Genomic DNA, 14,620 nt, shown 5'->3' on the forward strand with positions numbered 1-14,620 from the left:
TTGACAGAGGAACTGTGATAGCTTAGTTTTCAATGACGTTTTATCCTTGGTTTATGCATGTTTGTGTGTTTTGCCAGTTTGGTTTGCCCGTGGATACCCTTTTTTTACTGAGCTGTGTGCGGAGTCTGACATGTTGCTCTTGTATCGTGGTGTGCAGTAGAAGGCATTTGTTAGATGGGGCTGCGATCTGCTGCTGTCTGCCAATAGTTATAGTTTGCAGAATCGATGATGACAAAAACAAGATATTTTGAAATATTCAGTGCTGGAAAATTGGGAAACCAGCACTGAAAAATTGGGAAACCAGTGATTGAATAGAAATAGTTATTGGTCACTTGAGGAGCTAATTCTTGCATGAGCGAGAGATCAGTTTTAATGACACACGCAATGAATGATGATATGCTACAATCGGAAAAGAGAGAAAAAAAATCCCAATTTTATTTACGTAATTTTGCCACTGAGCAGGAAAACATGTATGGAAATTTTTATCTGTGGTTCAAGGCAAATTTAAATTGATATGAATTTGTCACCCACGGTCTTCATTTTGTCCAAGGCTTTGTCACTCAAGCAAAGAAGTCAAGGAAATTTGCTCTTTTTAATGTCTCTCGTACTTGATTTGCTTGTGGAGGGGACATTTCGTAATACGCAAGAGATTAAAGTTCTGATGAGATGTTTAACCTTGGATGTGCCCAGGTCGAGGGGGGGGGGGGGGGGGGGGGGGGGGTTGAGAGGAAGGATGAGCTTACCTCAATGAATAACTGATCACCATGAGTGCACAAGTTGAGGCCTTGTGTGAAAGTGTTTCGGAGGTGGGACTGGATGTGCGACCTTTCCCTGTAAGATCAGAATGAAAACACCATCGGAATGCTATCCGTGTTAATGCCTTCCCTATTGGGGAGCTTATCTCCGGTCTCTGTTCTTTTTGGCTGGGCTTTACCGGTGAGCATTGGAAGAATAAATGAGCCTTGCGAAAGAAAACTGACCTTGGTTATTCATATTGATGTATTCCAATAAATAAGCATTTGACAAGTTTGCACATTTGTGCATGCATGTGTAGAGACAGATATCTGCTCATATACTGAGCACTTGTTCGGTGCAGGTGTATAGATGAAAGTGCAGTGATGAGGCTAATGCTACACTGGCACCATTTTCCTGGCGGCTAGGGCAATCATGTTTCAGGCCACGGTGGACAAAATAGAATGGACCTGAGACAACACGGAGGAACGGGATGGGCAGACATGACGGGTCGTGATTCCTGTGTCAGATTTTTTTTTTAAACTGTCAAAACATTTGCCACGGCAGTCTGATGAGAAACCTAGTACACCGTAATAAAAGGGGGTGAACGCACAGAACATGGGAGCATGTGAGAGGATGCGACGAAAAATATGTGTAATCTGGCCTGATCAGGTGCCATGAGAATGGTGTCTTATAGCTACAGTACATGTTCAGTGGAGCAAGGACTGGAGCGAACAAGACTAGAATATGGGGGGGGGGGGGGGAGGGGGAAGGGAATATCCCTCCTACCCATGACAAACTGCATTTCGGTCAAGTGGCAGCCGGGAACATGGTGTAAACGTATCATTACTCAGTTCTGCTAGGCTGATGTGTGTGTCTGACCTGTGTGTGTGTGCTTGTGCGTGCATGCGCACTTACCCATGATGGAAAATGAGGACACACACACGAACTTTACATTTAAACCGAGGACACACAGAGAACCGAGGACGTCCCATACCTGCCAACTGTTCAGATTTAATCTCAATATTCAGATTTTTCACTGAAAGAAAATGCATTCAGTGTGTTCTGATTTCTTGAAAATATCTGTTGATAGTTAAGTATGTGAAATTTATAAAAGTTCAGATTTTTAGATAATTTTTATTTGTTTGTTCAGATTTATTAAGTCTCAGGGTTGGCAGGTATGACGTCCTCGCTTGGCAGACCATTGCAAACGGTCTGCTTTTGCATGTAGGGGTACATGTCTGTAGGTCCTTGATAGCATTATTGTAATAAGTCCTTGGTTGGATGGTAATATACGAATGAGTCCTCGGTTGACAAGAGTCCTACTTAAACACAGGTCCTCGGTTATGTGGTAAAGTTCTTGTGGGTAAAACAGGTCCTCAGTTTCCGGGTTTCCACCATAGACATGTATGTGTGTGCATGTATGTGTGGTTTGTCAGACAGTGAATCAGTTTTGAATCTGAGCAAATTCCTGAGAACGCTCGGAAGGTGGTTAGACAGTCAGCCCTGTAATTGTGTATCGTCGTTACCTCTGCGGAGGGCGAGGTGATCGACAATGGATGTACAGTGGATGTCCACGGGACTGGGGGAGTGATATTTTGTGTGTACGTGTGTTGGCAAGCATAGTCCAATGTTATGATAACAGGTTGAATGGCATACATATCAGCTTCCCTTCACGTACGCACACACACACACACGCACACACACACATACGCACACACACACACACACATACACACACACACACACATTTGGGAGTTCTCCAAGAAGCTGGGCTGTTCCGTCTTTCCATCGATAGGTCAGTGACTGAGAGGTCATTACCCCTACGTGTCTGGTTAGAATGGCATGTGGAACCAGGTTGTGTAAAGGTGCAGCGGGGAAAGTAGCCCGGAGGAGTTACAATGTGTACCCACTGTGCAAGAAAAGTAGCGAGTCTGTGGTAATTGACCAGAAGAGAAAAAGTTAGGGTGGGGTGGGGTAGGGGGATCTGAGAGATGATCAAAGTACAGCTGCACCCCACCCCCATATTTGTCTGAGGCAGTAAGCTCTCAAATGAGAAATGAGTGGGGAGGTTGTTTTCCTTTTACCTGTGCTTGCTGGGAAATCCATTATGACAGTTTTACCCTCCCCCCCCCCCCAACACCTTTTATATTTTTGTGGTATTTGAAGTCTTAGTAAAAAGCCTGGAGCAAAAAGGAAAACTCAAAGTGGCGAACAATCCATCAATGTATTATATACACGACATGCAACCCAGTTATGCCGTAACCCATGTCTTAGTCACTGCCTTAATCCTGTTTCAAAGAATTCTGCCTTCTGAAGTAATGTTTGGGATGAAGGATTCCACACCACCCCCCCTTACCACCACCACTGCTATTTGACTTGTGCATCATTTATTACAGAGAAAAATATTGGGAGAATTTTTTATCCACCCTCCATATTTTTGTATGTTGGATTTGTATCTTTATCAGATGAAAGATGTGAATAGACCATACATCTCCAGATGCTTGGAAATACTTTTAGAAATCCTTCTCAATATCACAAATTTCTCAAAATATTTTAGCTTCACACCCAATTCCGAATGGCATGGTGGAATCATTAATTATCAAGTCTCCTTGCTCAATTTGTTACTTTTATGGACTGAAGTTAGTAAGGACATGCATTTAAAAAGAGAAAAGAAAGGCATTAGTTTGCTTGACAGCAGCACAATTGAAAGATTAATAAAATGCCAAAATGGAAATGGAATGCAATACATCAAGCTATCCTTGGTGGGTTGCAGACTGGCATCTTAATAATCTTAATCCCTCTCGCCACACCCATCCCATCCCCACTCCCCCCCCCCCATCCCAATCCTTTCTCACATTTGAATTCTACTATTCTCTATGAATGAATTATTCATGAATCGGAGGTAATTGGGGCAAGAAGATGGTCACTGACCGCCGATGACCGGATGCAAATTTTGTGTTACCTCCAGCATGCCCGAGTGCATTCAATTCATCCATCGGATTCCCCTAAAAAAAAACGGAAAAAGAAGAAAAAAGTGGAGATGGCAGAAGTAGGCCGGTGTTGAAGAAAAGAGGTGGGGGAAAAAAAAGTGCTAAGAAAGATTTCTCCGAGTCTTCGTTTATTTCCGTCGTGGTGTCCCTTTCTCTTACCTCTTTTCCCTGTCCTGTCCCCCCCCCCCCCCCCCCCCCCCAACGATGGAGAGATGCAGGAAATGGAGAACGCATTAAAAAAATGGAAGAGATGATATGTAGTGACAAGTCAGGGATCGGACATTTCATTCACCGCTTTTTTCTCTTCTCTTCTTTCTTGGCGGCGGGACAGGTTAGTGGACGCTCGGGGAAAGTGGAAGTCTTGAAATTAGGGATCAATGACCAAGGGATGTGAATGGTTACCAAAAATAGCAAGAAGAAGAGAGGCCACTCGGGGAAGGCAATACAGATTGTGAATGCTCTGTTGTTGTTTTGCTCTGTGTGTGTGTGTGTGTGTGTGTATGTGCAAAATATGATCATTCATCACAGTAGGGCCTATTTGTAAGATACCGCAGTTGAGAACACACCTACGGGTGTTGTATGTGAACAACCATATTATGTCATCAGGACTTCCATTTTTTTTTCCAGTATATTGAAGAAATCAATGCATTGATAGTGATTATTTCAAAGCTCGACAACTATTAAAAAAGAACTGTTATAGCTTGTGACAGGAGTGCTTAAAGGGATGATATAGTTTTAGTTTAGGTGGAACTACAGGTTTCTTACTTTTTTGTGAGATAATGAAAAACTTCTTTTGAAATATTGAAGACCATATAATTCTAAGAATTCAAAGTTTATTTGATGAAAGTTGGTTTTGTAATGGCAATGATATCCAAATACAAAGTGGAACCTAATGAAAGGTGTGACCCACCTTTTATAAGGACCACTTTGTTTTACTGTGTTTTTGGATATCTCAGCCATTTCAAAGCCAATTTTCATCAAATAAAGTTTGAATTCCTCTCAGAATTGAATGTTCTTTCGTATTTCAGAAGTTGTTTGTTTTTTTATCATCTCGTAAAAAGTTGAAACCGAAATCCCCACCTCAACCAAAACTATACCATCCCTTTAAGCTTGGACAACTGCTCCTTCTTTTCCCCACCACAGTTTATTTTCCCACTCTAAAACAGGGAAGGGCTTGAGGATTGAGTCTCGAGCAATCTTGAAATGGTGGCTGTCTTAATATCTGTGATGCAACATTTGCTCCTGTGACAAGTCCTCCAGTCTTATTTTTTCCAAGGACTTAGGGGTAGGGTTGTGATAGGGTTTTAGATTTAGTTTGATGTCAGGATTAGGATTAGGGTTGTGCTTGTGGGTAGAATTTATGTTTGGTTTAGTGTGCAGACATTTCATGGGAGCAATTGTCCAAGCTGCAAATGTCATGGAACCTATTTTACCATATGACCCAGAATAGATATTGGATGATAAACATCAGTGGTGATAGGAAGTTGTGTTCTGAGATAGTCAAGAATGAATTTCGCACGCATTGACATTGGAAATATTTCAAACCCACCAAAGAATGTATTGATGCCATTGTATGAAAAATATTGTATAGAAAGGTACACCGGACGACATTAGATTTAGACATGCTACGTTTGAATATAAAACAATATGCAGTTTGAAGACTTGTCTGGTCACAGATCTTTAGAAAAGTATATGATGCATCACGCGTTACCCTGGGGTACCGTAGTACCCCTGGGTACCACGTTGTGTAGCGCCACCTCATGTCCACTCGAGGACAGCCGCAGAGAAATGCATGCACTGTGTGTGCGTGTACATAGTCATTCCCATGCCACGCCATATGCATGCATGGCACGCTGTGCTAGCAATAGCGTGTGCTTCAGTGCAGTGCAGTGCAGTGCAGTGGCTAGCGCGCGCTAGCTCCAGCACCAAAATAATTTCCACTTTTTGGCAACTCTGTGTACAACCTTTTTAAAAAAATAAATAATTCAACAAAATGGCTGATTTTTATTTGGTACCCTGGGATACCATTTATGTCATATTTTGTTTTTGCTCCATGCTACTAAGCTGTGACTTCTGCATTTCTGTCCTGCCTTTCTTGTTCTCATGACAAGAGGAAAGGGGGGGGGGGGGGTTAAACAGCATGCCATTAGTCAGACACCCTGCTGTCTTCAGCCTCTGTTATTCTTTCAATATTTTCACATGCACTGTGGCGGGCTTAAAATCCCATCGCAAAGCAGATCTTTCAATTGGCAACATGTTCCGCCATGTTTATATGGCCTGAATACTAGTACATGTCCTCGCGCGTTCTCGCTGTCAAACACTTTGACTCCGGCTGGGGTCAGAGACGATCGTTCTGCGTAGGTCCACTCCCCGATTCAATACGGAGGGACTAGGACCCAGGCCGGGCCTCAATTTGCACCTCTGAACCACTTATCCTCGCACTTTTCAGGTGTTGTTTTGAGGTCAGGCCCGAGAAATACAACGTCAACAATTGCCCCGGGGCACGTCGTCCCTGGCTTGGCTTTTCTCTCCAGGAACTGGGTCTTCTACCACGCACCACTGGGCGAGGGAGGAAGCTCAGCTGCAAACAAAAACTGCTGAAGGAAAAAAGGGGTGGGGGGGGGGGGGGGAGAGAGGGGGAGGAGAGGAGAGCGAGAAGAGAATGCAACTCTGATTCTGTGTGCCCTACAAGAGGACCTATAATGTCGTCCGCCTATCCCCTTTGCTTGATAGTATGCCAAGCATTCCAACAACCAATGTCTGTCATGATCATGCACTCAGAAGCAGAAATGTAACCTAGTTTTGTCAAAATGAGCAACTCGGGGGCCTTTTATTATTTTACTTCTATTCGACAAGTTGGCTCTGACTTCAATTTTTTTTTTTGTCCTTTTTCTTCTCAATTTTACCTGCCTTCAAAAGTCAAAATCTACTCTGCTAGCACCAAGTGTTATTGTCAGTGCATATATATCATATACATGTACACAAGTTCACATGAATCTTTTTACAGATAGAAAGTTTGATTGTGTGTTTTTGGTTCATTTTATTGAACAAAATCAAGTGATAACTTGTGAGAGTTGATCATGAAACTTCAAACAAGAGGTATAATTAGAAGTTGTCTTTATTTTCTTTCTTTTCCATTTTGACAGCTACAAGTTGTATGTGGCAGATTTTTTAATGAATAGAAATTTAATAACCCATAGTATACCAGATGCATCATGTCATGTGCAATCAGTTTTTGGTTGATAATTAAAGGGCTTGTAGATAGATAGAGGCTTCTACAGTCTAGATTCTTAATGCTGTTCCATAAAGCTTGGGAGAAAATATCACCATTAATAACTACCCATTAACTGATGTGTTGTTAAAATTGATCATGCAGTTTGAATTGGCTTTTTGTGTTGGAACCATTGAGATCTCCAGTGCAAGGCTATTACCCTTTGAAAGTGTTAGAATTAGTTAGTACTAGAATAATTTGTTTTACAAAAACTATTTTTGTGGCTATGGTGTTTCAACTTCTGTGTAGAAAAAGTCCATTACCGCATCAATCAATCAAATAATTCTGTTGGAGGTATTCAGAATTCTGTTGGAGATGTTTAGAGTTTGCATTTCCCATGTCCAAACCCTGAACTGCAATTTTTTTCCGGAGCTGTAGTTGCCAGCCATGGAACCCCATTGAGACATTGCTATGTACGAGAGTAGGCGTGGACGCCATTGTGTTGGATTTTTTTAGATCGCTTGGCAATTACTCCTTGAAGTGTTACTGTATCACAGGATTACCGTATTACTCTTACTCCAGCGCCTCCTATTGCTATATATGTATAGCATGTTGTCAAAAAAAAAAGAAAGTGTTCAGCTCTGTGATGCGAAATGAATTCCAAGCTCGGGCTGTGCAATCTTTGTTGTCACTGGAGTGTGCATGCGATTCCCAGAGAGGCATGAAGCAATGGTGGTTCATGTGGACATGTCACTTGTGCTCAGCCAAGTGCAATAGTCGCATCATTTCCTCTCCTCTCATCCCGGGTTGCCATCCCCACGAGGGGCACGAAGACCCTTATTACACCAATCACCTGTATTTCCTCTTTAACCTCGGGGAGTCCGTGTGGATTTGCGTGAAGTGTGTCGTGTTTGCAGGATCCACTGCCCGTTTCCGCTCCGGTGGTCAAGACCGACGCAACTGCTCGGGCAAGCCCCCCTGGCAAGTTCGGGGCGAAAATTCCATCCCTGTTATTTTCCTGGTTTTATGCAGTAGGTGATGTGAAATGATGACAGTTTGTGTCACGAGTGGTGCTCAGCGGTGACAAACTCCTCCCCCCCCCCCCCCCCCATTCCTCGTGGAGGAGAGATTGAGGATTTGCTGTTTTCGCAAGCTCCTTCATCCCAGGAGGAGCTATAAGGCAGAGAGGATTAATGCATTTCGCTTTGGTGATTCTGTCCTCCTTGCCTGTGTCACTTGGCCAGCATCTACCCACGGTCCATCTCCCGATTCATCCCCTCGAGTCAGCTGTCACTGGAATTAAACATCGTAACTTCTCTTCTCCCTGTCTTTGCTCCAACGTTACCCCAAGATTTCTCGTTTTTGCATTCCATTATTCATATGTCCATCTTCTAATCTGACACGCCATCTTCTATCGTCTCATCTTTATTTCTTGTACTCTCTCCTTGTTACGTTTGATATGCGGTTAAGAGCAATGTGTGTGAATGTGTGCATGTGTAAGAGGGGTATATATTGTAAGTGTTTTAGAGAAGTTGCGCTTAATCTGTGCTTGGAGCTATGCATCCCTCTAAATCTCTTTATCTTATTCTCTAGTTCTGGGCTGTCTTCATGGATTATGTAAAAGTGTAAATCCTTTGATGCCAAGGACAAATCTTATAGATTTGTGGAGATGTATAATATGCAGAATTTAAGTTGTCTGATATATTTTGCAAAGAAAGAAAACGGCATAATTCTGTAGCAGGAATGGTGAAACTGAACACCTCGTAAGAATTGATATGCACGACTATCAAGATGACAAAATAAGTCGAATAATCTCATCAAGCCCTTGACCATAATAGAAATTGGCACGTGATGTTGCACAGTTGTCCTTTAAGCAGCCTGGAAGTGATACGGTGGCTACAGTTGCCAGAGGGGTCACTGCTCTTTCATTGGCACGGCTGGTCAGAGATTGCATTGCTCACACACGGATGGTCACCTCCCCACGCTGGGGGTGTGGAGTTAGGCCGACACCCCGCTGCACTCCAAAACCGGGGAAATTGACCTCCTCCTCCAGCACGCGATCAATATCCTCAGACACTGCAGCTTGAGAATGACAAGGGGCTGGAGTGGAAATCCCTCCGATGAAAGGCGGGGAAGTGCTCTCAACCGAGTCGCTAGGGATCTGGAGGGAGCAGATTTTTATTTATTTGTGTGTGTGTGTGTTCACACCCGCCAAACATCGCTCGTAGGAGATAGTGTCTGCCCGCATGCGAGACATCTTGCAAGCATTGTGCTTGACTTGCCCCATCTGAAATCTTCCAACAACAAAAAAAAAACTGTCCCAATGATTAGTCCACTGTAGTTAGAAGATCCAAATTTATTCCAGTCTTTTCAGATTTAAGAGGTCAAAAATATTTGCCTTTGAGCCCCATTTACACATTTTGTGCACTCCTATATTTGACAATAGTCTGGGTAGCTTTAGCTAACAAGTATTGTGTTGATGAACACACTGATTTATTGTGGCACGTTTATTGGTAAGGTAGGCAGACATGAAGTTATTGCTATTTAAAGTGATTAATTTCAATGTGAAGACTGTAAGGTAAGGCTAGTTTGAGGTAGCAGAAAAGTGGCCAGGAGGACTAGTATAGAGTTTGTGTGTGTGTGTGTGTGTGTGTGTGTGTGTGTGTGTGTGTGTGAGTGAGTGTGTTGGTGGAGAGGGGGGGCAACTGGTTTTCCCATCTGACCAACCTGTCGCGGGGAATGAGTCGTAAGTTGTTGTGACAACCGGCTCTCCCTGGGTAAATCAGACGATGATGTCCCCCTAATTCACTCGGCTCGCCGAGGGTCCCTTTGATGCCCCGCCGCCGGCCCTCCGCCAAAGCCCACTCTGGCTCAGGAAATTGTAGCTAATTTTCACCTCTGGAAACCCAACACCCACATCCTAATTGGCCGGTGACAATGGCAGACTGTACTGTGTGGCTTCGTCTCAGCGGGCCACTCCATATGGGAACAAAGGGACAAATGAAAATGGTAGTCACGATGTTTCCTGCTGTTCGCTGATAGTACTTTGTTCTGTGTGTGTGTGTGTGTGTGTGTGTGGTATTTCCCAAGATAAGTTTCCAGCCTCTCTATGTCTACGTTGTACTCTCATTGTCATATTCCTCATATATCAATAGTCCCATACTTTCTTTCAACTTCAGAATGTATGAACGTCATTTCATTACCCACAGTCTCTTCATACTATTGACTTCTTAGAAACGCGTCTGCCATGTTGTTACGAAGACTCCTTTTCAATATGCCCTCTATAGCTGTACTACTTGTACAGAGTAGTACAATTCCAAGGATGTGCTGTTACCTGTGGAAACCTCATGTTTAGTTTTTTGTTTTTGTTTTATTAGCATTTGCCCTCGGAGTCTCATGAGCTCTCTCCATCATTCTGTTTTTTTGCCTCTGAGTCAAAAACCCTCTTGACCCGAGCGTTGTCCCGCCATGGGTGAGATACAGTTGCCGTTGTGCGCTGGTGTATTAGCACCTGCCAACGTGCTGGCGGGCAAGCGTTTGATGTTCTGCCTTACCCGTGGGCCTGTGCCTCTTGCTCTGTCTTCCTCCTCTTGTCCCCCCCCCCCCCCCCCCTTCCCCACCCCACCCCCTGCCCTGTGTCCTGTAGGATCTTCAAACCACATGACTTTCGTTTTCCCTATGAGATCAGCAGGAGTAGTTGTGCTTCGTACCTGTCTCAGTTTTTGACGTATCCTATCATGACAACAATTCTTTGATTGGTGTGGATAACTTCTTTTCAGTATTTAGAGGCCTACATTGTGTCCATACAGGAGGTTCTATTTTCAGTAATGTCAGAAGATCTACACCAGCTGTCAACCCTGTCAGCCGTGGCTCATAGAGATTGCCGATATACTCTAAGGTCTTGACAATTTTCCTTCAAGCTAAGTTAAGGTGGAGTTGCACAAAAATGTACTGAACAGTGAAGGCACTTGCGTGCTTGTGCTGCCAGTATTTGTGATCTTTGAGCTCATCTGCTCTTCGGTTCATATCCCAATCTTTTGTTTCCCCCTTTTCCCATCTGCAATCCTATTTCCTACTCCCTTTTTCTTCCCCACTTCTTTCCCTGTCCCATGTTCCTTCCCCTCTCTCTTTCATTACACTCTTCCTCTTCAAAGAGGAATCTTCTGTTTTTGTTCCTTCCGATGTCTTCTTCCTCTCTCTTGTTTTGCTCTGTACCTTTCCTGTCATCTATTTCCAGCGGTGCTCCCTCTGCTATCTCCAACCAAGATTTCTGACGAGTTCTCCATCTTCTCCCCCGTGGGTGGCGACCGGAGATCCACCCTCTGGCCAACTCTGGCGGGGCCAGATTGCCCCGTTTAAATTGTCGGCTCAGGAGGGGGTTGATCCGCCGTGTTATTAGATTTTGGTGCCTGACGTCACGGCCACACATCGGCACCTCACTCCGTCCCAGTCCTGTTTGTGTCAATTATCTTATGAAACAAAAAAAAAGGGGGTGGGGAGGGGGGGGGTTAGGTCTCATGGCTTGCAGAATGTAATGCGTTTACTGTTGGTTGTTGTGTTGCAATTGCTCGCAGATACCTTTTCAGTGGTATAGATGTAAATTAGCATTCTTGTTTTCCTCTTGTAATGTGCATGGACATCAATCTTGTTAACATACAAAGCAGTTTGGGATAATGCCTAATCACGGTTTCTCCGTCTCTTGTATCTTCTGCAGGTACACATTCAAGATGCCAAGCCTCGAGTTCGAGTCAGGCGTCGTCCACCAGATCATCAACGATGACGACGCAGTCCTCCCCCTCTACCAAGGCAAGGTAGTTGGTAAGGTGGAGTCCATTGAGGACCACTAGCTAGCCACTGGGAAGCTCTCTATCGCCATGACATGCAGCCAGCCACGGGACAGACCTGTCCCGTCTCTTCCTCTCATCATCATCTCTCGGGGAGCGCTGGGGTTCGCCGATGGACATCGCCAAAATTGTTATGTCATCTCGTACCACACCGGGACAGGTTTTCAGAGGGAGACATGGGCACCCCGAGAAAGCTGCTCGCCATCATGCCTGTTGCCATGGATACCCCTCCCCCCTTCCGAAAACACCACCAGATAAGACAAGGGCGTAGCGCTCCTGGCAGAATCATCCCGACTTTACGGCGCTCTAGCACTCTCTCTCTCGTGCTTTCCCCTAGACTCGATAGGGCGAAATGCAAACGTCCAATCCATGGGAGAAAGGTACCAACGCTGGAGCATCTTCTGTAGGCGGAGTTTGCATCACCATGGCAATGGCGCAGAGATTGCCCAAGTAGGAGAGGATAAAATTCCACCAGTTACATTCAAAGTGATGGGGACATGGCCATATTTTATTGGATGTGGGGTGGGGGGGGATGGGGAAGCCAGCAAATGCCTAATAATAATAAATAAAGGGATGCCACTTTTTATGCTGACGACTGACTTACTGATGGTTTTTGAATGAGTGTACGCGGTTGAACCCCCACACAAGAGCATGCTGGGATATCATTTGCCGTTAAATGCTTGCTAAGAACCTCTCAAACGTGTTTCGCTTCTCATCATTCACTGCTCAATCTCACCCCATTCTGTTTTTTGTTTTTTCCGCAACGTGCTAGTGTCAGGGTATGTATAGCCATTCTCGCACCGGTTGCGATAGAAGCCAACTCTGTTTAATGCAGGATGTCAGCTGCTGGTGAAAAGTTGAAGAGGAGGCGTGCCACTGTCATTGATCGAACTGATGTGTATTCTTATGACAGATTCTTCCTTCTCATGACAGTGTGGAATAGCAATGCCAAATAAGAAGAGATGTATGACAAAGTATTTTGACGCAGGAAAGTACAGTGTTACGTAAGAATTCTGCGTTTGTCTGGGGAAGAACACCGACTGGTACAGTTAAGAAAGAGTGTAAAGATCGTGTATTCTTTCATCTATCTCTCTTATAATAAGACAGTAAAAGCTGTTATTTAAGTTATGGCTATAGGGTGTATGAAACTGTACTGGTGGTATTTTGACCGATCATGTGTTGTATGTATTAATACTTGTATCAAGACTGACCACCTGAATTCCTGTTTGGGGAAAAAAAAAAGGAAAAGAAAAATCATCTCAGAACAGCCTACCTCAGAACTTTTGTTATCATTGTTTAAAAAAAGAAAGAAAAGAAATGAAAATATGTCCTCAAAAGAAGTTACGTTATGCACCAGTGAACATTTAGGATGCTGCTCTTTAGAAAAAAAAAAGAATATTTGTGCCTGTTTTTATGTCATTAATCATGTAGGGAAAGTACATTTACACCGAAATTCATACCCACTTACCATGTTACCCCCTTCCTAATCCTATCTGTTTTAAATCTCTGTGATGCGAGTGGGCATTTTTTGTTATTAGTGCTGAAGATAAAAAGATGTGGAAGCTCTGCCCTAGAATGATACTCTAGTAGTTCGTGACATAATCAAAATAAGCAAACGTGAAGGCTCTATGGAAGAAATAACATTGATTAATGGTTTCAAACTTCTACCTAGAGCTTCCATTTGTGCTCAATTTGGTCTTATTTCAAACAAAAATTACAAAGGCATTTTGGTTTTCACACCTGATATTGGATACAACCTAGGGTTTTGTTTTGTTTTGTTTTTTTTTAAGTAAACCATGAATATGTCAGCATGAAAAACATTTTGTTTTATACTTTTTTTGTGTGAAAAAGTACTCCACTATTGTCCATAATCAGCAAGAATGTGCTTGTGCTTTAATGATCAAGCTTAGATCCAACCTTATTTTTCTGTCAGGCAGAAACTAATTTGCTACGTCCTATGTGGGCTCATTATTCTTAAAGTCAAGTCAGAGCAAGCATTGTAACTAAGTCCTCTCCTGTATTAACAAACGAGTATACCATTAAAGGACATGATCAGATGCATCACTTTTTTTTTTCCATCATCTTTTCTTCATTGCTGTGACATTGGAATACAGCAACAACCTGCCTCCATTACTGCTCATTTCTATGAAATGTTGCCACTACCTGCGTCCATTATTTATGCTGTTGTAGTTAAGACAGAGAACTCGCACACATCAGACACAATAGTTCTGTTTTCTACTAATTTGTATTCAGACAGAGGACATCACTTTGTAAATTAAGAATGGTTTCCTATTTATATAACTGTATTTTATATACCTGTATCTATGAGGGGAAGTCCAGATACTGGCCTCATGACAGCTGTCGCATAATCACCTTCTCCTAGTATTCAAAATCTTAGAAGAGGACTATTTTGTTTACCCTAATGTCTTCAAATTCTCCCCCGATGTGTATTTGTTAAGCCTGTATTCTCTAACTCTGTTTAGATGTTTTCATAACGTAGCTAGCCTTGCATGTTTTTGTTCTTGTTTTTGTTTTTTTGATTTGATTTGCCAACACAATGAGAGATGGAATTCAAAACACATCAAGTGCATCTGCACATTGGTGTGTGTATGTGTGTAATTGAAGACACCTACTTTTCCATGTTGTGCCAAAGAAAAGAGTTTTATCTTGAGGCTTGTAATTGTGAGGGGGGTCTAGGGCAGTTACCCTTGGGCAATTACCCTAAACCCTTCCCCATACCCTAATCCTGAACCTAGTCCTAACCCTTACCCAAATTCTGAACCCTTAACCTAACCCTAACCGTAATCTTTACTCTAACCTTATCACTAACCAGTAATTTA

At 43.2% G+C, this 14,620-nt stretch overlaps 1 protein-coding gene across 1 annotated transcript in view; it reads left to right on the plus strand.

Annotated features, from left to right (window-relative positions):
* LOC139740933 (axin-1-like) overlaps window positions 1-12,038 on the plus strand; it is a 45,018-nt gene extending 32,980 nt beyond the window's left edge. Inside the window, exon 11 of the mRNA XM_071651518.1 lies at window positions 11,651-12,038. Within this exon, the coding sequence (XP_071507619.1) occupies window positions 11,651-11,783 (133 nt within the window). The 3' untranslated portion in view covers window positions 11,784-12,038. The remainder of the gene's footprint in view (window positions 1-11,650) is intronic.
* The last annotated feature ends 2,582 nt before the right edge of the window (window positions 12,039-14,620 follow it).

This window comes from Diadema antillarum, unplaced genomic scaffold (assembly GCF_040938485.1).
Source record: "Diadema antillarum isolate AM-2024a unplaced genomic scaffold, OU_Dant_1.0 seq00000891_RagTag, whole genome shotgun sequence".
Taxonomy (NCBI): domain Eukaryota; kingdom Metazoa; phylum Echinodermata; class Echinoidea; order Diadematoida; family Diadematidae; genus Diadema; species Diadema antillarum.